Source organism: Lepisma saccharinum, chromosome 12, assembly GCF_977018435.1.
Source record: "Lepisma saccharinum chromosome 12, izLepSacc3.1, whole genome shotgun sequence".
Classification (NCBI taxonomy): Eukaryota; Metazoa; Arthropoda; class Insecta; order Zygentoma; family Lepismatidae; genus Lepisma; species Lepisma saccharinum.
Window position 1 is genome coordinate 67,903,938 of NC_139240.1, and position 23,334 is coordinate 67,927,271.

Here is a 23,334-nt window from a genome sequence, read left to right on the forward strand (position 1 = left end):
GACAGGGGCTTACGTCATCAAACGTACGCAGCATCCAGTTGTCGTAGGGCAGGCAAATGAAAGCAATGACAATTGTGCGTCGGTGAGATATTTCTCTTGAAAAGTACACGATTTCCCGGTCAAATATATTCCACGATGAAAGAAAATACCTCGACGAACGTTCTAAACCTTGGAGAAACTAATTTCCGTAAGTAGTTTATTGTGTAAAATTGAAAAAAATGTGTCTCCGATGTATGAAATTCTTACGAATGATTGTTTTATGCTTGTCAGTACTTAACGTAACATTTTTCTGCAAATATAACTTTTAGAATACAAAATCTGCAGATATTTGATCAGTGGTGAAGTGTGTCTTTGATTATTATAGGGCAGGCAGTACAGTAATGAATATAAGCTTCCTAGATTATTTTTTTCCTCATTGACTAAAACACACCATGGCAGAAATTATATGTATTTATCATTTTAAGTTAAGCATATTTTTTTCTCCCTAAGACAGATGTTAAAGGGTAAGATGCAGACAGGAACTAAAAAACGCTAGAGGGGAGAGATAAATAAATAGCAAGAAAGAGTGGGCGGGCGAGAAATGGAGAGAAGAGCTAGAAATTGGGGAGATTGGAAGAGAGCAAGAAATGGAGAGGGGAGGGAGAGAGAGAGAGGGGGGAGAGGGAGAGAGCGAATGCTCTGCCAAGTTACTGAAATTTTCTGGCCACCCTCTGAACTCATCACTGATGACTGCAAGGGTACAATTGCCATACCTTCTCTTTCTTGAGAAGGGAGTGCCACAGCGGCAAGTACACTGAACAGCAAAAGAAATAGTAGGCGAATTGTCCACCGCCATTTTAATTCAGTCCGTTTTCCACAATGTTATCATAAGGGCCTGGGACTTTATGTCCTATAAAACTGTAAAATATGTATGTAATTACGTCATAAAATTGAAAAATATGTCAGAAAAAGGTAGAAATATTCCCAGCAAATCCAAAAATAAGCACAACAGTACTTTCGTATTTCTCATAATACGGGATTCAGTATCTTCCAGGGAAGATCGACCAGGGTGGGGGTGCAGTATTAAATGAAGCCAGAATCCTGCACAACAATGAGTGAACATTTTCCCTCAATAATGTTTGCATTGCTATTAATTGTCGGCGGGATAAAAATGGGGGTATTATTGTTCTATTTTTAGTTGTTAAGAAAAGACTGCATCTGCTTTTAAATTCTTCGTTCGTAATTTCCTTATCCTAGCATCGATAATATGAACTCTCAGTTGCGCTAAATATACGAAGATAAATTATAAAATAACAGAGTATATGCAAGACAATTACGAAATTTTATAGAAATATGTCTTATTACGAGAAAATTGAAGAAATATGTTGTAAAAACGCGAAATTGGTAAAATATGTCAAAATATGCTTTATCAAGTTGATCTATTTCGGTTGATTTTCATCAGATATGTAAAGATCTCACCCTAGTACCCGATCCGATGCAAATAATTTATGATGATGGATTGAAATGAAAACGTCGAGAGAGAGAGAGAGAGAGGGGGGGGGGACAGACACCATCTACTTTGCATCAACAGAATTCAATTCCTTAAAACATCACAAAATGTACAATAAAAACAATGAAAAATAGTGAAGGACGATTTGCTACTATTATCTTTGCCGTTGACTGTACCACAATTCCCGAGTGACGAGGCGACCGATTTCTAAGCAAACAAAAGTAAAAAAAAAAACCAACACATTCACCTCACACTCTCTTACAGTGTTGCCACATGAAGGAAAATTTCCCTTTTGCAGGGAAATTCGGACCGAAATTTTAGCCAAACGGGAAAAGGGTATTTACATGAAAAATACCACAATTGCAGGGAAATTTTAAGGTCATCTGAATACATTATTACAGTTTATGTTAATTTCGAATTTCATATCCACATTTTTGTTATTTACTTATTTTGCTCTTCCTATGAGACGTTCTTTGGTCAAAAGAACATGATTTAACTACCAGAGCAAATAATAAATTAACATGAAAGACTCGAAAGCATACACGTGATGCCTCTCAGGGTGTGGGGTAATATCTCTCTTCGTTGTTCAAACCAAATAAAAATCAAAGTTAAGTTTGCACTAAGAAAAAAGAAGTCTATTTTACTTCTTTGCAAACTAAATACTTATATTTCTAACATATAATCCATGTCACTCAAAGAAATTTAACTTCTTATAATTCAACTTGATCACTCTATTTCCAAAAACCAAGCCCGAACTTTTAAGTCAAGACAAAAGACACTCGTAATTGCCATGGCAACAGCTCTTAACAAGATAAGTATATACAGGTTAGTCACTATCCTGACATCATCAATGATAGGTAAATTACAGAAATTACGATTAATGAACAATAAACATTTGCACAAGAGAAAAGATAATTAATAACAATAAATATTAACCATATTAACAATAAACGTGTCACCTACTTGTTTCTGCTCCTTTAAGTTTATTGTATGTATGTTGCTTTTATGCATCTTCGGAAAAATAGTAACGATTAAATGGATTCCTGACCAGGAATCAGTGATGAAACTGAATTTTTTTAAAAATATTTTTTATTCAAACGAATAACGAATTCAACGGAATACTTAACTACGTACTATTACTGCTTTCACCACCACCACTAATAATGCTACTATTACTAATTATTATTATTATATAATTTGCTTAGGTGAAGGGAAAAATTGGTCCAAAAAGGAAAATTTTGCCCTCATATTGTGGCAACACTGCTCTCTTCACCCAGATCCTTCAACCTTTCAGCAGCGAGAGAAGATGGGCCACTTACCATCCACTTGAGGCAGTTGAGGCAGCCCATCTGGGCCGCGGCGTGCAAGGGGGCCATCCCATCCTTGGCCCTGATGTAGAGGGAGCCCCCGGCCTCCGTTACCAGGTACTTGAGGACGTCCAGGTGGCCTTCCTGAGCCGCTAAGTACACAGGTGTGACGTCATTGTCCATCTGGGTATTGGCACTGCAAAGAGAAAAGAGGACAACGGGAACTTGTCAGAAAGGATGAAATTGCAGCAAAGTAAATGCACACTTAGTTTTGCGCGAGTAAGCGTTACACGTGGGCACGAATCCGTACAGGGTGATTCAAAAGTCCGGTAACATAGGACAACTCTGTTATTAGTGCAGACAGGGAAAAATTGAAAGGGGGGGAAAGTGCTTCGAAATATGTGGTTCTCAATCTAAAGTGCTTGAATTTTCAACGTAGCATGGGCCATTCAGGCTATGCACTGGTACGAAACTGGATGTTAGCCGGAAATCAGGGTTGTTAAAGGTCCAGGAATTTTAAATAAATTCAATTCCGGTCCAGGAGAGAAAATCAGCAAGCGTAAATTGGTTCTGGACCGTAAAAAACCTTTTTATCTGTAAAGTATTTCAATTCGGTCCAGGAACCTTTTTTTACATCAATTAAAATTCGATCCAGGAACCTTTTTTTACAATCAATTAAAATTCGGTCCAGGAACCTTTTTTACAATCAATTAAAATTCGGTCCAGGAACTTTTTTTACAATCAATTAAAATTCGGTCCAGGAACATTTTTTTACAATCAATTAAAATTCGATCCAGGAACATTTTTTTTACAATCAATTAAAATTCGGTCCAGGAACTTTTTACAATCAATTAAAATTCGGTCCAGGAACTTTTTACAATCAATTAAAATTCAGTCCAGGAACTTTTTACAATCAATTAAAATTCAGTCCAGGAACTTTTTACAATCAATTAAAATTCGGTCCAGGAACCTTTTTTTTACAATCAATTAAAATTCGGTCCAGGAACTTTTTACAATCAATTAAAATTCGGTCCAGGAACCTTTTTTTACAATCAATTAAAATTCGGCCCAGGAACTTTTTACAATCAATTAAAATTCAGTCCAGGAAGTTTTTACAATCAATTAAAATTCAGTCCAGGAACTTTTTACAATCAATTAAAATTCGGTCCAGGAACTTTTTACAATCAATTAAAATTCGGTCCAGGAACCTTTTTTTACAATCAATTAAAATTCGGCCCAGGAACTTTTTACAATCAATTAAAATTCAGTCCAGGAACTTTTTACAATCAATTAAAATTCAGTCCAGGAACTTTTTACAATCAATTAAAATTCGGCCCAGGAACCTTTTTTTACAATCGGTCCAGGAACCTTTTTTTTTACAATCAATTAAAATTCGATCCAGGAACCTTCTTTTCCGGATCAGTTTAAATAAGGTCCAAATTCCGTATTGAAATGAAACAATTCGCAACTTACAGGCACGTATCTAGAATACATTTCAGGGGAGGAAGGGTGGGGGGTTTCCGACCAATTATCTCAACAACAATAATAATAATAATATAATTAGAATAATTATATTAAATTATAATAATATGTAAATTAAGTAATATTGTATCTTTATTATTAGGTGAGGCCAAGATTCATCCAGAACTGTAGTGCAGTAAAATTATTATTACACGAATAGGTAAAAAAGGTGATCAAGGAATAGATATACAGCGTGTCCACAAAGTCCTGCTACCGTTACAATGAAACTTAACTCCTAAACTATATGAGATAAAGACATGCGCTTTTTTGCAACTTGTTCTACAGTTCTCAAAGTTTTAATAAGTAGTGTTATTTTATTATATTATTATTTTAATTTTTTATTGTTTTTTTGTTTTTTTGCAGATTATGTTGTTAGCGACAATGACGGCAGCACATGAGAAGGCACAATGTGTGTGGTATCCTGAGTCTGGTAATTGTAAATAAAACTTTGAGAGCTGTAGAACACGTTGCAAAAAAACGCATGTCTTTATCTCATATAGTTTAGGAGTTAAGTTTCATTGTAACGGTAGCAGGACTTTGTGGACACGCTGTATAACAGCATGCAAAATCACCAAAATTTGTATAAAAACAACTGCCCTGGCAAAGAAATTAATGTCAAACGCAAAAAGAATTGTATATTTATTGAATAACAAAAAAGGAGTTAGATCCAATTGTAATAGGTAAACATAATTGTAAGGAGATTATCTTTAATTGCCTATTACAATAAAGTTGCTGATTAATATTTTATGCATATTGTCATAAGTAGTAGATAAATCTTTGGAACTGTCCTATAAAGCCGTATGATCCCAATATAATCCAATAAATTCAGCTGAAATAAATAACCATGCATGATACGATTATGTAACAAATGATAAACAAGTATATTTTCATTATTTAGTTTTAGTACTTGATGAGTCTTTTGGGGGTATGGGGGGGCTGGACACCCCCTAAATATTTCCTTGGCAACTTGGACCGAATTTAAATTGTGCGAGAAAAATAGGTTCAAGTCCTGTTACGGAACCCATTAGAATGTATGGATTTATGGATCCTTAACAATCCCAGGGTTGTTAATTTCCAGGAATTGTAAATAAATTCAATTCCCGTCCGGGAGAGAATCTCAGCAAGTTTAAATATGTTCTAGGCCTTAAAGAACCTTTTTATGTTTCAAGTATTTGAATTCGGTCCAGGAACATTTTATCCGGATCAATTTAAACACATTCCAGGAACCTTCTTTCCGGATCAAATTAAATACGGTCCAGGAACATTTTATCCGGATGAATTTAAATGCGGTCCAGGAACCTTCTTTTCCGGATCAATTAACTGTAAATGCGGTCCAGGAACATTTTTTCCAGGATCAATTTAAATCCGGTCCAAGTTCAGTATTGAAATGAAACAATACGCAACATGGACCGGATTTAAATTGTGCGAGAAAAAAGGTCCCGGTCCTGTTGCGGAACCCAGTAGATACCATTAGAACTCATGCGTTCCTGGAACCTTGAACAACCCTACTTTTGGACCACCCTGTAGTTCGCTCACGGATTTAACCAAGGAAGCATTACCGTAAGGATTACAGGAATGAGTCTAGCGATGCGATGACATCACTACTTAGCACAAAAACGGCGCAAATTGATGGACAAATTAAAACACTTAATATTATGCTGTTCGAGAAATTAATGTGAAAGTGTTGGAGCACATCCTGCTTCGCCCGGTTTGGGATGCTATTGGTAATGACGGACAAACCACTTGATGAAGCGGCAGGGAAGAAAGCTGTTGTCAATACTCCCCTCTCTCTCTCTCTCTCTGGCGGTTGACTGTGATTGGGTAATTTATCTTCAGGAGGGAACAGATTCGAGTTGAACAAGAAAACTAAGCTGGCCCGACAATTTATCAATCCGTCCAAAGCCTACAATTCTGGAAGCAAATTACTTGCATGTGGCCTGGAATGGAATCAAGCTCGTCTGTTGAGAGTGAACGAGTTTTCCAAGAAAACATTAGCCGTGCACCAAAGATAAATCATTGCTGCAAGCTGCCGTTCAAGAGGCACTATTTATATATGTAAACCAGCAATTACATGATCAGGATTTTTGTTAAGATGAGCCAAGGCTCTTTATGCATACATGTTACACACACAGATGCACAGAAGCCAGTGTTGCATTTTACGATGCTTTCGTGCTTCCGACGATCTTCACTGGACCAATAAATTGGATAATATAAGCAACACAAATCACCTTTCATCTTTTGTTGTTATTTAGCGTCGCTTTTCTTCCACTTTCAGCCAGGGTTGTTAAAGGTCCAAGAATTTTAAATTAATTCAATTCCGGTCCAGGAAGAGAAAATCAGCAAGCGCAAATGGGTTCTGGACAATAAAGAACCTTTTTATCTGTAAGGTATTTCAATTCTGTCCAGGAACATTTTTTCCGGATAAATTTTAATTCGGTCCAGGAACTTTTATCCCCGGCAAATAAAACTATGTCGATGTTACCAGGGACGGTTTTATCCCTTTCAAGGAAAATTAAATTGAAATCATATTGTTTACCATATCTTAATGATGTAACAACACGATTGAAAAATCATTCGTGTCCATTAATGTTCCACAGTCATCAAAGATTTCCATGTCGAAAAGTATGCAGCCTTGTGGATTAAAGGAGGACAACATTCTGGTTAAATGGAGTCTGAACCTGGCAATAGAAATTTGGTCAAGTTTCCGATGTTGTACTCAGAAATTTATCGCGTAAACATTCTTCTTCTTCTTCTTCTTTATTTTATGGCTCACACCGCGTTTGCAGTTTCTAGCCAATGTTGCCGAGTTCAGGTTCTATTGTTAATATCTATGTTCCAAACTGTTGTTGAATATCATTCACATTTTTCGAAACACTGTCTTCCTGTTCTTATGGTATAACAGTTTTGTGAGGTTATTAATTTAAATTGTAGTGTGAATCATTGTGGTTGTTTAAATAGTAAACCTATGTTTTGTAGCGAAACTATAAAGAATCCAAAGAACTGCAGTGCGAGGTTCAGATATTAGTGTAGATAAGGATATCGGAAATGTTACCTGTGTTGTAAGTTTTTAAATAGAGAGTCACGGTATTGTTGTCTTAAGGGACATTCATAAAATAAATGATTAAGTGTTTGATTGGCTTCTCCGCATTGGCAGGAAGTTCATGGCACAATCTTGAAACGAGCCAAATGTTCATTTACTAATACATGACCTGTTCGCATTCTTAATATAAAAATAACACTGCCCGAGGTAGATTCATGTTTTGGTACCAAGGTCTACGATTTCTGTATCGCGTAAACAGTCGTTGCCTGATTCTTCAATTGTTACGCAAAGAGCTATCGCAGAGTTGCGCTATCTAAAGAAGTTTTATTTCAGGACAGTGCGTAGTGTACTGATTCAATGAGACTATCAAGCTACAATAAACCAGAGGTTAACGAACGTTCTTTTATCTCCCATTCTTACGTTTTCACAACCCTGCCAGACCAGTCAATCATCGAAGTGTTAAAATCTAATGTTTAAGTGTTGTTCTTATTTCACAGGGGTATTGAGTATTAACGTTATCTCTTCGGGGTGTTACCACAAGCTATACATGTACCTCTCGCTGTTAATACCTCTAGTCTCAGGTTCTTCCATGGCCTGATATTCGATCCCCAATAACAATCGTAATGTCACGAGCCGGCATTAAATGCTAAATCAGCAAACGCCAGCCAAGTCCCCGTTGACGAGAGGTCGCAGGGAGAGTCGGAAGCGAGTAGCCTAAGTGGTGCGACTCGTGGAGTGTGTCCGTGCAAAGGTTGGGCAGTGCCCAAAGTAGACGCCGTCAACGGACCACCCGGCGCCGACCCGACCAGGCCGACGGACCAGATCAGGTACAGTGATGACACTAGTAATTTAAGTATCAGTGTTTAGTTCTTCAAACCCTTACCTGTTCGGCCTGTACATAATAAATAGGTGAAGGACAAAGGAGCATTAATTATTCCCCCTTCTCACGTTTAAACTCCTCTCGTATCCAAGCAGTTTAGGCCGGCGAACAACCTAAACGTAACATAACGATACTACTTCGATAGTTCTTTTTGTGTACGACTTTGGGTAAAATATACTGTTTCCAAATTATGTGTTCGCGCTGCGACGCCAGGGGTCCCGGGTTCGAATCCCGCTCGGGCTTGGTTGTTTGCGAATGTCCATTTATCGATTTCATAATTTCATGACTCATCCCCATCTTCGCACATTAGCCAAGAGGCACAAAACGCGAAGTAAAATCAAATCAATCAATCAATCAAATTATGTGTAAATGTTTTCATAGATTTAATGGCCTAGGTTAGAACTGGCGAGGCAAGAGTTTCGTAAAAGAGAGTAAAAGAAAGGAAAAGAGAGAAAAGAATGGAAATGGGAGAAAAACGAAGGAAAAGAGAGAAAGAGGAAAACAGAGAAAAAGAAAGGAAAAGAGAAAAAGATAGGAAAAGAGAGAAAAAGAAAGTAAAAGAAAGGAAAAGTGAGAAAAACGAAGGAAAATAGAGAAAAAGAAAGGAAAATAGAGAAAAAGAGAGAAAAGGAAAAGAGAAAAGAATGGAAAAGGGAGAAAAAGAATGGAAAAGAGAAAAATAGAGAAAAAGAAAGTAAAAGAGAGAAAAAGAAAGTAAAAGAGGAAAAGAAAGGAAAAGAAAGAAAAGAATGGAAATGGGAGAAAAACGAAGGAAAAGAGAGAAAAAGAAAGGATAAGAGAGAAAAAGAATTGAAAAGGGAGAAAAAGAAAGATAAAGGGAAAAAATAATGGAAATTTAGGAAATTTCTTAGAAGTCTAAAACAGTTTGAATGAAAACTGATGCATTTCGAAACGTGTTATTACCTACCTACTAATTATTATTTCAAAGTGAATTTTCTCAAGAAAAATATCAATAGTGTTCAGAGTACCAACATATGCACATTTCAAACATCTATTTGCGAAGTGACACATATGAAATGAAGACGAAAGACGCTACTGTAAGTGGGAATAAGGGACAAATTTTTAGTTCACCATTTCTACAAGGGGACATTAATGTTTATAGAAATCTGGGCAAATTTATACAAGTCAGAGTTTTCCTAGAAGCTCACTCAACTGATTCATTATGGGAAATTTCACTTCCATAGCTAAGGAATAGCGAAGTGACTACCATATCAAAACGCACAAGAGAATCGTCTTCAGAAGACATCTCCCTCGTTCCACCAACCTGATATAAACAAAGCCTTCGATTTGTTGCACGAAGCAAGATAAATATTTTTATGTGCCGTACAGTGGCGGCACTGTTGGAACACGAGCAGATGACAAACAACTTTAATACATTTGTGTACAGTACAGAGCAAAATAAACAACACACAGTCAATTGAAAGTTCTACTTATCACTGAGCCAAATTGCAATGCATTAGTAATGACGTTTCTTAAAACGACAATGACATGTGAATTTGCTCGTACATGGAACAAGGGAATGGTTATTCTAAAGGAATAGGTTAAATGCCCTACCAAGCTCATATCTACAAGGACAGCGAGGAAACATCGTGATATACTTGATTTCTTGTTTTGATATCGTGGTTGGCGGGGATGGATTGGAACCCTTTCCTCTACCATCATTAAGAACCTAACTGTCACCACTTCCAACACTTGTCATTTTATGATGACCGTATCGCACGTTTTTTTCCATACGTGACAGAATTCCACGGGATTGTACCGTTATGTAGGGTGTCGCCTTCAACCTGTAAATCTAGAAAATAGGGGATTTGACCTTACTTGGACAATTCACAAGAATTTCATGACAATTCTACAATCTGGACTAGGTCCGTGATCTTGAAGGGGTTGGGTTTCATTCGCTAGAGATCATAGCCAGCCTAGTTGGTGGAGTGGTTAGCACAGCCGGGAGTTGTAGAGTTGTATTTTTTATATTTGATTTGATTTGCTATATTTTACTTCGCTTTTTGTGCCACTTTTGGCTAATTTGCGAAGATGGGAATGAGAGATGATATGATAAAATTGATGAATGAACACTCAGAAACATCCATGCCCAGGCCAGGATTCGAACCCGGGATCCCTGGCATCGCAGCGCGATGTGCTAACCACTCCGCCACAGAGGCCGGCTGTATTTTCTATATATATTCCCTCCTCTTCTCTCATGTATCCCTTCTATCTCTTCTCTCTCGCTGAATTGTTCTTTGCTTTCTCCCTTCCTTTCTCTCGATTTGCTCTTTCTCCACTCCCTGTCCTTTCACCTTCCCTCCTTTCTCTACTCCCTCTCTTTCTATCCTTTCTCAATCTTTCTCCACACTCTCTCTCATTTACCTGTCCCTCCATTTTGTACTCAATCGTTTCACCGCCACATTCCTATCTCTCTCCTTTCCCCGACTCATCATTTTCTCTCCATTTGCTCAATCTTTCTACTCTCCCTGCCCTTCTCTACTCAATCTATCTCTGTTCATCTTTCTCCTCTCTACCTCTATCACTATTTACCTCTCCCTCTCTTCACACTTTTTTCTCTCCCTTCCCCTCTGCTTAATCTTTATCCAAATCTCTTTCAAAGTAACAAACGAAATCTTCTATATACAGAGCATTCCCTGACATTCGCTACGAGACTCGGCGGCAAGCGGGCCGGCATCAGCGCTTGTCTTTCCCGGTGAACGGAGTCCGCGACAGTCGCACGCTAGTCTGTTTTTTTCGCTCTCCCTGCCTTCGCTCTCTTTCCCTTTCTGTTGACGTTGCAGACTGACGCCAGTATAATCCTCCCTCGGAAGTTGTGTTGTGTCGTGACCGTGTGTTGAAGATTGTGGCTTAATATGGCACCACAAAAGTTTACATTACAACAAAGGATTTATCTTGTCGAGTGTTACTTCGGAAAGAGGAATTGTGGAGAAGTGCAACGACGTTTTGCAACGAAACTTCCTGGTGTTCCCGTTCCACATAGGACCACTATATTAAACCTCGAAAGAAAAATGGGAAAGCTAAAAAATAAAGTATACAAAGACAATCCGCACACCATCCGTGAGTTAAAAGAGAGTATTGTACGAGAATTACAGTAGACAAAATTGCACGTGTAAATGGCAATTTCCTTCGAAGATGCCAGGAATGTGTTTCAGCAGAGGGACATCATTTTCAACACCTTCTCTAGTCAAGGTTAGTATACACACTATGAAAACTGTAATTTTAATAGTCGACTCGAGCGACTGGCGCTGACCCGTTTACGGGGAAAGACAAGCGCTGAAGCCGGGCGGCTTGCCGCCGAGTCTCGTAGCGAATGTCAGGGAATGCTCTGTATATCTTTAATAATATATTGTTGCCTACACGCACATACACACACATATTTATTAACAGAAATAAATATATATTTCATATAACACATCACATAGGTATATAATTTGTGTGTATCTTAAGATCTTCATCCCCAACAGTCTTCAATGATTTCTCACCCTGTACCCACTTATGTGGGAATAGGCATGGACGTCCACAGGATTTTTTCCAGGGAGGGGCAAGGAAGGTATTTATTCCAGGGGGGGGCCAAAAAGAGTGTAGTTCCCTAAAAAAACATTGCTTACATTTGAATTTATGGTGTTAATGCAATAATTAACACATATTATTGTGGCTACAATGAAATTATATGTGTGAAATACATAATTTTTGGTTGACTTTCATTTTCCCTTGCCCCCCCTTTCCGGACATCCATGGGACTAGGCTAAGATTCAAATCAAACTGCAGCATACTGGCCAACCTTAGATTGACTGGAAATAGGATCCGGTAACCCAATCAAGGCATCGCCATACAGCTACTGACGATTCCCTGCTCGCTTGGTTCCACACAAATTCACCGAAATCCCTTTCCGTGGTGAAGAAGAATGCACGTGCCCACTTGAGCCTCTTAATTGCCTGCGTCCAAATCCAGTTATATTCTTTTGCTTTCGCGAGACGCAAGACCCGTTCGGTTTCGAATTAAGTGTAACGTGATCTCGAAGCGTGACGTCAAAGATACTTCAGTGATGGAAGACAGGAGAGGGGGGAAAGAGGTCCAGAGAATGGACAGGAATGCAAGACGGAGATTCCGATGCTGGAAAACAGACTGAGCCATCGCTCCAGGAAGACAAGAGAGGGCACAGATGAGAGGCCAAGTGTGCAAGACGACCTGACGACCATGGAAGAGTTCACACCCAGATCCGTGTAATGTTCTAAACAGTTCCCGCTTCCACGCTGCGTGGAAGGAAGGATGCGTTGGCTGGGCGAGGCTCTTTATCCTTGCAGGAAATACTTTGTAAGTACAGGGTGATTCATAAGTCTGGAAACTATTTTAGAAATTGACTATAGATGAACGGTAGAGCTGACAGCGGCAATTCTGATGCCGAAACGACAAACTACACTGTTTTGTACACACACACCTCACATATGCTCCATGTGTCCTTATTTGCACTGGAAGGCTTATCAGAGGGAGAGAGACAGAGAGGGTGAAGTAGGGAAAAAGGCAGAGAAGGGGGAAACGGAAGCAGAGAAAACGAGGAGAAAGATAAGGAGAAAAAGAGAGAAAGAAGATGGAGAAGGAGAATGGAGAAAAAAGGGAGAAACAAAGAGAATGTAGAGAAAGAAAAAGGCAGAAAGATAGAAAAATAGAGAAATATAGAAAAAGTAGAAAAAGAAAAAGGAAGAAAGAAAGAAAAGAAAAAGTGAAAAGAATGAAAAAGGGAGAAAGAAGGAAAGGGAGAAAGAAAATGTGAGAAACAAGAGAAGAATAAAGAAAAGGGAGAAAGAAAATGGACAAAGAAAGAAAAAGAGAAATAGAGTGGGAACATTGGAAGGGAGTGAGTGAGAAAGAGACAGAAAGAAGGAGTGTGTAAAGGAACCCACCTGCTTGAAGATGGAGTAACAGAGAGAGATGGAGATAGAGAGAGAGGGGGAGAGAGCAAGAGAGTACATACACCATATTCCTACGGGAAGATTCCCGCACAGGTTTCCAGTAACCAATAGGATTTGTCCCATTTGTTTACATTGATGGCTCCATTCTTCCAGTGAACAAAGCATAGTCGCCATGTCTTAAATGGTCCAATACCATAGCTTCCTCACGTTCACTGGAAGTTCTCAAATTAAGAATTTCAATTACGAGGAATAGTCGTAGCGCTTGGGCAGCTCAAGGTTTCTGGCTTGAGTGCTAAAGATGGCCACAAATAAAGGTTCATAATTAGGTTACTACAGTGGCGTGCTCACAAGGGGCTGATAGGGGTAATAACCTCCTCTTGGCCGAAAATTTCTAAAAAAAATGTTAAAAGCAGGACAAGTTGGCAAAATAAAAACTACTTATAAAACATTATTCGTACCCCGACCTATCGAAAACCACTGGGGTACATATACAGAAACGAGACTGCCACAATCATTGTGTGAAGTATTGCATGTCATCCACCGCATACATCCAGTACAGTGTGACAGTTTCGAGCAGACATTCTCAGATGCAGTTCCCTACGTCTCCTCCCGGAGAACATGCCTTCTCGTGCAAATAACCAGACGGTAGGTAAGAATGTCGTGGGAATACGTAATCAAGAGCAGAGGCCTTTTGGATCTCTTGCGAACGATGTCAGCGCCCACTTCCACTAGTGACTATACGCCGCAATAGCTGTTTAAAGAGCCCAAGTGATGGAAGATGAAAGAGATGTTTTGGGAATTACAATACAGATAATATTACATAGGGATGAGCATAAATTTTGCCTGTAGTATTATTATATGGATGTGAAACTTTGTCCCTTACATTAAAATAGTAACATAAAGTATTTACGAATAAAATCCTTGGAAAATATTTGGACCTAAAAGGGATGACGAGACAGGTTACATAATTTTGAACTGCATAATTTGCATTATTAGTATAATTTAATCAAGAAGATCTAGGTGGCACGAATGGGAGAGGAAAGAAGCTTTCACAGGATTCTTATTGGGAAGCCTGATGGTAAGAGACCTGTAGGAAGGCCAAGACGAAGATGGAGGGATAATGTTGAGATGGACCTAAAGGAAATCGGTAAGGATGGATTGATCTTGCCCAGGATAGGGACAGATTGAAGGCGTTGCTGCAACCATAAACCTTCGGGCTTCAGAAGGCTAGAGAATTAGTTAAGAATTTCAAAGCCATAAATATCTACTTTGCAGGTCAACTGCATTGTCTTGAAGCTTTCCTGGATAGGAATGATGAAAAGATTATCTCGGGCTATCGACCAGGTGTATTCTGAGAAACTAGCGTCACTCTCATCTTCAGGGTAGATGTCTATTCTGCTTCCACCCTGAAGATGAGAGTGACGTTAGCTCTGGAAAGCTTGGAATATTCTCCACAACTCACCTGCTCGATAGCCTGAGAGAATCGTTTCAACAACCGCATGGTTATTGGGGAAAGTTGCATTGCAGGAGAGAAATTACAAAACGTTCCTTATGGCTTGTAAGAGATCGGGTACACGGTCCCTACACTGAGAAGTGCAGTCATTTCACTCCCGCCAGGTGTTAACGATAGCCCTTAGCACCTCGTAACACAAATTCAATTTTCTACTTTCACCGATGCCGCTGGAAGCAAATGCAAGGGCTTGGGTATGAATTTTCTCAATTCTCTGCTTTCACAGTCGCAATTCTAGAAAGGTTTTCTGTCGCCATAGGAACTGTATGTGTTGTTGACCCATGCCGTAGGAGTTCGTTTCGTTGCCGAGAAATGGGGTGAATTGGTATCTATTCCGCACTGACTATGCTATTTTACGTCGCTTTTCTGCATGCATGATGAGGATTAACTGCGATTCGGACAAACCCGCGTCCACGAATCGAGTCTCCAACCCTCCAGCGTATACAATGGAACTGCATTTTAATGTGACAAGAATCGTGTTGGTAGTTTCAGCCCACAATCATCTGTTTCATTTCCAAGCAACACTGTATTGGTAAGATAGGCTAAACTACATTTTAACATGGAAATAATGACTATGTTCACTTAAGTTTCAATTTCACTGCATCTTTCACTTCATGATCCATATTTGAGGACCTACTACCACAGGCAAGATACGGTTATACGTGCACTACTGGGCTTCGAGTGTGTACCGCTCGATTTAACTGTTCGAGCGTTATTCGCTCGAACGAAAGCCTCTCGCTGCAGCACTCTAAAAGGGACAGTCACGAAGAATGCCCATGTCCAGGGCGGGACTCAAATCCGGTACCCCAGGCGTCGCAGAGTGCCGTGCTAACACCTCCGCCCCGAAGATCCCCTTGTTTCATAGCGCACTGCACTAAAAGCTCCACCGAAAAATGTAGAATCTCATTCGGTCATTCTGTCATATCACTTTGTGAACATTTCTTCCGTAAAAATCTATTCTTAGTTCTAAATATTCAAAGTGTAAGTACACTTTATGCCTAGAGTAGCCCCAAAATCTTAGTTCTGATCATAGGCGCCGACTCCATGGGACTTGGGGGGAGCCCTCCCAATATTAACGATGTGGGGGCAGAGCCCCCCAAATAATTTTGCTTAAGAGGATGTAATGTATTATTTTGCTTCTCTTGTAAACTTTGCTCTGAATTGTGCCACATGAACTTAACTTTAAATACACATTTAAAATTTTCTACACCATCAACTTTGGGGGTCTGAGACCGCTAAACCATCAACTTTGGGGAGGTTATGACCAGAGACAGAAAAACACATGACTTATTACTATACACTAAGTATGTAATTATGAGTATTGTTAAAATTTTTACTAAAAAGAGTTTCAAAAGACGATGTGCATGAACTAGGGTAGTGGATGGGACGTTCGGGCTACAAATGGCTCTCGCATGACATTCAGAACTAGATCATTGATATATTAGGGAGATCTGTTTTGCGCTCCGTGGTAGCAGATATTGAAAGTCGGGAATATTTTGCTTTTATGGTTGACGAAACTTGTGACATATCCATCCGTGGACAATTAAAATTCTGCATTCGAACTGTGAATTTAAAAAAAATGATATTTTTCAGGAATTCATGGGCTTTTATTAGGGACGGGAAAAAGTTTCAATTTCCCGACTAAGTCGGGAAATTTTCGGGACGAGAAATGTTCGAAATTTCCCGAAGCTCTGAAAATCTCGAATTCTACACGTCATTTCCACTTTAAGTGATTTCTGGATTAAAAACTAATAATTTACGATAAGTTCCAGAAATTGACAATGCAGAAAACGTCGAGAAATAACGACATTTTAGAATGAGCTTTCGGTATTTCCCGACTGCTCGGGATCCCGAAAAGTCGGGAAATCTTTCCCCGAAGTCGGGATCGGGACGGGAAATTTTTTTCCCGATCCCGGTCCCGACTTTTCGGGATCCCGCACACCCCTAGCTTTTATGAGATTCCGAACACTGAGGCCAAAACTTAAAAAAGGGAGAGAGTGAGTCATTCATTAATTTATTTCAGTGATCAGAGCCCCCCTAATAATTTTGACAAGTCGGCGCCCCTGGTTCTAATTACATAAGCGTCATTATTTCAAAAAGAGTTGTTACATAACAGATATTTCAATAACACAAGATTGAAGGAATGTAGTTTCGTAGAAAGAAACACAGATGGCAGCACAAGGCAAAGGAATATTAATAAATTGTTATAGGACAATTATCAATTTAGTGAAACTGAAAATATGATTTGAAAAATGTAGAAAATATGAAGTCAATCTATGGAAAACATGCAGTAGATGGAAATAAAAATGGAAGTGGTTTCCATCATTCAAGAAGTTAATACCTACAGTCAATTGTCTTGCACGCATGAAGAAGTATTCAACGAATAACAACAGTTCAATTCTCTCACTACTGCATTGACATTAAAATACATGTATTGCAAAGTCATTTATTTAGCATTAAGTTACGAGATTTGTTTCATTGTCATACCATTATGTAGGTATTAAGTGAATGCGTACCGGCATATTAACAGTAATACTTAAAGTATTTTTCTTATTTAAAACCGTATATATGAAAAATGATCCAAGGTTTTTATTAAGTGGGAAATAGGGGACGCCAAAACTTCAACAGAAGGTGAGAAACTTATCTTGATTCGCTCGTGGTGAACCACACAGATTTCAGTACGATTAATAAAAATGTACTAACGTGATACATAATATTTCGTCTCCACCGGTCTGGTCTGTTTCAGAAGCCTACGGCTATTAAGTGCACAAGATTCCTCTTGGTGGTCCAGTATTGTATTTCGCTACAAGTTCCGTTACGTCGACAAGGGCTTCGAAGCAAATCCTCATACTGCAATTGTTCTCGATCAACTCCAGCGCTAATGAAGAAGATGGAATTGTTAATTATAAAATCTAACTGTAAGGTAATAACGATATTGTATGCTTCTTTAGTTCTTATTAGTAAGTCTCGACGATATGTTTCAGTAGGGCTGAGAAACGCATGGGTTGTTGAAAATGTACATTGGGTCAAATGGATTACAACAACTTAGCCAAAAGTTAAAAAGGGACGTGAAAAAACTGAAAAAAAAAAGAACTGGAAATAAACTTTCATCGAACGATTCGAACTTGAACTTTGCAGACATAAACATTTGTACAGAGCATTCCCTGACATTCGCTACGAGACTCGGCGGCAAGCGGCCCGGCATCAGGGCTTGTCTTTCCCGGTGAACGAGTCCGCGACAGTCGCTTATATTAAACCTCGTAAAAACGTTTAGAGTAACAGGGTCAGTTCTGAATAAAAGTGGAAAGAAAAATGGGGAAATAAAGGATACAAAGACAATCCGCACACCATCCGTGAGATAAAAGAGAGTATTTTACGAGAAATCGGGAGAATTACAGTAGACGAAATTCCACGTGTAAATGCCAATTTCCTTCGGAGATGCCAGGAATGTGTTGCAACAGAGGGACATCATTTTCAACACCTTCTGTAGTCAAGGTTAGTACACAATATGAAAACTGTAATTTTAATAGCCGACTCGAGCGACTGTCGCGGACCCATTCACCGGAAAAGACAAGCGCTGATGGCGGGCAGCTTGCCGCCGAGTCTCGTAGCGAATGCCAGGGAATGCTCTGTAGAATGCACAGAATGAAACGTCTGCAGTAATTAGAGAAAATTATGAAATTATTTTACATATGTACCACATTTAAGCAGTCAAAAAATATTGTCAATTGGCGCACATTGTTTCTGTTTCTAGAAACCGATCGCGTACGCAGAGGGTGATCTGATGGGGCTACAGACCCTCCCGAAATTTTGAGAAAACCAAAATTTTGATATGAGAGCAGTAAAGAAAACGGAAAAAAACAAATGGCGAATTCAAGGGAGGGGGGGGGGGTACGTAAACTTTTATCGCTAGTCAGCCCTCATTTTGCCATATGCCTTTGACGTTCTTTATTTATAAATACAGGGCCAAAGAGCGTTATGACCCCCTCAAACCTCCCTTGGGCACGCCACTGCTGGACTGGCACTGTAAACAAAGCTCCAACTTGTCAGCGTATTAATTTTTGTTCAACTTTACGGGGTAATGTCGAAATGTGGACGATCTAATAGAGACTATTTTGTTGGTATATTCGCTAACCATGAGAGAGATATTTTTTTCTGAAACATGGGTGGCAGGCGAATTCGCACAGATACGCAACAATTGCATGCCGCACGATGCGTGTCGTGCTCGCATTCCGTGCTTGGCCGCTCACAAAATACAGGTCTCATTTATCGCACAAGCCTCTAGCTAGTAACTTCTTCTGACGTCATTGCGGAAAGCTTTCATTGTTAGGTTAAATGCCTTCGTGGTTAGGTTTCGTTCTCTTAGCACAAATAATACATTTGCAGTGTATTTACGCTAAGATAACTAAACAGACCTAACCTAACTCTCTAGCCATCTTAAACCCGAAGGTTTATGCCTGCAGCAACACAAGCCTTCCATCTGTCCCTATCCTGGACAAGATCTTTCCACTCTTTTCCATCCTTACCGATTTCCTTTAGTCCATCTCAACGTTATCTCTCCATCTTCGTCCTGGCTTTCCTACAGGCCTCTTACCATCAGGTTTCTCAACAAGAATCCTGTAAACTCTTGTTTCCTCTCCCATTCGTGCCACATCGCCTGCCCACCTAAGTCTTCTTGATTTAATTATTCTAATAATATCTGGACTGGAATACAAATTGTGTAGTTGTAAATTATGTAACCTTCTCCACTCACCTGTCTCCTCATCCCTTTTAGGTCCAAATATTTTTCTAAAGATTAAATTTTCAAATACTCTGAACTTATGTTCCTCTCTTTAACGTAAGGGACCAAGTTTCGCATGCATATATTACTACAGGCAAAATTACTGTATTGTATATTTTAACTTTTAGTTTCTTAGATATTATACAAGACGAAGGCATTCCGCATTGACGTCAGATGGCGAGGTTGCTAGAGGCTTGTGCGATAAGTGACACCCTCGAAATATCGAGACCGAATCGTGGATGAGAAAATCACTGCGCCCCCCGGCGGAGAACTAACTGTACATCCGTTTCTTTTGCGCGTAAAAAAGTAGGGCAGTCACCACACCACGGACACGTTCAATTAGCTTCCGAAGATATAGCCACTTCGACTTACGACTCGGCTGCGGGAGTTTTTTATGCGGTCTTCAATCACTGCGCCGTCGAAGACTGGAATTGGTGCTTTCGTCCGACTGTGTCCATTTCTGCGCGAGCACATGATAATCTTGTAATTGGAATCTTTTCACCGTCTCTGGTCTACGGCTCGCTTTAGACGAAAGCATTTCACTTAGCATTTTGCTAGCATAAATGCTTTCAACAATGTTATAGCAGACAATACTTTAAACGGAAGTATTGCCTGTAAGATTCCAGTTAGCATTTGCGATGCGAAGCGTGTAGAGAACGTTAGATAATGTATAGATGAGCCAGTGCCCGGTGTTTACAATTGAAACAACTAATTTATTCTTCCATGCGTGCACTGTATATGCTATAAAGTATGTATTTAAGCTGTGCCATTGATCTGTTAACTAAAACCTTTTTACAGGAAACGTTATTCATCTCGGTTGAATAGTTATAGTCTCTTAAAACTGTGAAGTGATTCATTGTTTACATCTCACTCGGCCGCCATTACAACTGCACACGTGACCTAGAGGTAGTTTCTGATTGGTTATGCTATTAAAATAGGACCGAAGTATACATTCATGAAATATAGCATGGCATCTGAAATGCCATACGATTTTTCACTTTACACGAAGCATTTTGGTCATGGGATAAATGTTTTAAAAACTTCTAAGCGTGTCTAACACACTTGAACAAGATTTCAGCGGTTTTATTAACAGAAAATATATACAGGGTGATTAAAAAATCCGGTCCCAAAAGACAACTGTGTTATTAGAATACATGGGGGAAAATTAAAGAGGAAAATTGAAAATAAGTAGTTTTCAATCTAACCGGTTGACTAAGTCGTTCAGCAGAGATAATGCTCTTTCAGTCAATACATATATCTTTTGTGTGTAGTGTCTGCGCCCTAAAAAATGTCATCCCCTCTCTCCGCTTCCTCACTCTTTCATCTGGTGCCGCCAGAACGTGTTCAGGAATCCAAATATCTGATTGATTGATTTGGTTTATTTTACTTCACTCTTCTTCCACTTTTAGCTAATCGCAAAGATGGGGATGAGTGATATGATGAAATTGATGAAAGGACACTCAAAAACACCTACGCGCAGGTCGAGAATCGAACCAGAGACCCCTAGCGTCGTAGCTGAGCTAACCTCTACGTCACGGAGACTTGCACATCCAAATGTCACGTAATGAGCCCTGGATTGCATTGTGCAGACTAACTAGACCCTGGCGTCTGGACGTGCAGCCAGGATAATCCTCTGTGGGACTCGTGTTGTGTCGTCCCTGTAGGTGCGTTTCACCTACGTCACAAGCCGTTGCACTCTGGCTTTGAGCAGCCATGATTGAGGCCAGTTCTTGTACGGAATTCAAGCGGGCGGGCGGGTGATATTAACACAGACATGGTGCAGATGTAACGAACGCTACGTGATGGATATTTCATTGGAAACGACAATTAAGATTGGGCGCAAACATGGCGGCTGTGCGCATCCTGACGTCACATGAAAATGAAACTCACTTATATTGTGATTGTCCCTGCATACATCTCATTGTATCACAATTCATCTCCGTTAGCCGCGATTAGCCAAAAGTGGCAGAAAAGCGACGTAATTCAATGAATCATTCCCTTATACACTTATCTCAGTAATTCAGTATGTAGTCTTGTATGCTGATGGTTTCTGGAGGGTCCTGAACTAGTTCACGGTGGTGCTTCAAAGTGCTGAAAATATCTACAACCTTGAAGACAAGAGTTTTTAATGGACCTGCATACATTGTCAACCTGGCTGTCACCTACTTCTTCACTTACTTGTTTACATATGTTAAGTAGCATGAGACAAATAACAAAAGAACACCGACAGCGCATTAAGAGTCCCATATTTCCCGTCAACCCTGACGATGGGTAATAGCATGACAAATTAAGTGGTGTGTACGTATGAATGTGTGTGTGTGTTGGTTGAGGGAAAGGAAATTCAAGTATAAGGATACTATAAATTGTCCAAGACAAAATATTATGCAAGTCAAATGAAAACCTTACAAGTCCAATAAACATTGCAGGGCAGACTGTATACAGCTCAAATTTACATGAGGTATCAACTGTTATTTACAAAACGACCTCAAGGCTGCAACACTGATCACGTGAGCTTCAAAACGCCATTCTTGTTACTTTAAAGATGGCTCCTCCTATACACACTTACCCTGTCAGCCTAAACATTGAGAAATTTCGAGGCCAATGTAAATTCAATATATATCTGTGCGTGACTCTCCCTTAGGAATAGGGCCGAGATGGGCTTGTGAAGAAAAGACAGACACACACCTAGGCGAAATCGAGATGAAAGCGAGACCGAGGCCATCTTTCCAGGTTTGTACCAGCTCGGGCTGCAAGTCGCTTCATCCTTCCGGATCTGACTCGAGAACGGCCAGTCCGGCAACCTCCAAATTTGGAGGCGAGAAGCGACGCGAACCCCGGTTAGATTGTTTGATCCATCACCGCCACTGTGCCGAAAACATTCTCTATTATTGGCAACGTTGGAAGAGTGTCACAAGTCGAGCAGCCCATTGCTAACCCCACAGCAACGATTTCTTGGAATACGTACGGGATTCGCTTCTGGTGTCATCAAAACAGTGACGGTAATAGTTACAATGCCGAGACTGTATTTTATGTAGCTCCTGTAGTGTAATGTAAACTCCTGTAGTGTAATGTAAATTTTTACAATTTTAAGTTCATATTTCTGTGAAAATAACTAAGAGCCCGGCGACAGGTTACGTTTGCAGCAACTTTTCGCATATATAGACCGAAACGTGCACACAGAATGTAGTTCTGCTGCAATACTGCCGATTTTCTCACAGTCTGGGATATGAACATCTTGGCGGTTAAGGCAAGACTGGCACGGCAGATGCTGAGCACCGTTCTAGAGTGGATTAATACATAAAACCTGCTGCAAACTTAAAGTGTCCTGGGGCTTAAATATGTATTTACGTATTTAGAAAAAAAAGTGCGCGTCAAATCTCCTGCATATGGCGATAGCCAATAGCAGCGCACTGCAGCGGTGCCATGTCGAAATCTCACACGGAAAAGAGACAGCGTGGTTGAGTGAAACGCCTTGTCACGGAACTAGGCAACGCCGCACGTCTGTGATTCGCTGGTGCTGTTCTCCTCCCACCCCGAAGGAGGGGAGAGAAGAAGGAGAAGAGAAGAGAGAGAGAGACAGAAAAGGAAGAAGAAAGAGAGAGAGAGAGAAAGAGAAAGGAGAGAGAGGAGAAAGAGACAGAGAAAAAGGAAGGAGAAAGAAAGAGAAAGGGAGAGAGAGAGAGAGAGAGAGAGAGAGAGAGAGAGAGAGAGAGAGGAAAGAAAGAAGGAAAGGAAGGAGAAAGAGAAACTCCTTCTTTCTCTCCTTCTTTCTTTCTTTTTTCCTTCTTTCTTTCTTTCTCCTCTCTCTCTCTCTCACTCTCCCTCTCCCCTCTCTCTCCTCTCTCTAGAGAGAGAGAGAGAGAAAGGAAAGAG

The 23,334-nt window shown here is 39.8% G+C and overlaps 1 protein-coding gene across 7 annotated transcripts in view; it reads right to left on the reverse strand.

Annotated features, from left to right (window-relative positions):
• f (espin protein forked) overlaps positions 1-23,334 on the reverse strand; it is a 438,384-nt gene that overhangs the window by 90,114 nt on the left and 324,936 nt on the right. For all 7 annotated transcript variants that reach the window (XM_083132567.1, XM_083132569.1, XM_083132566.1 and 4 more), the window contains one exon: positions 2,809-2,992. In XM_083132567.1, coding sequence (XP_082988693.1) covers positions 2,809-2,992 — 184 coding nt within the window. The remainder of the gene's footprint in view (positions 1-2,808; positions 2,993-23,334) is intronic.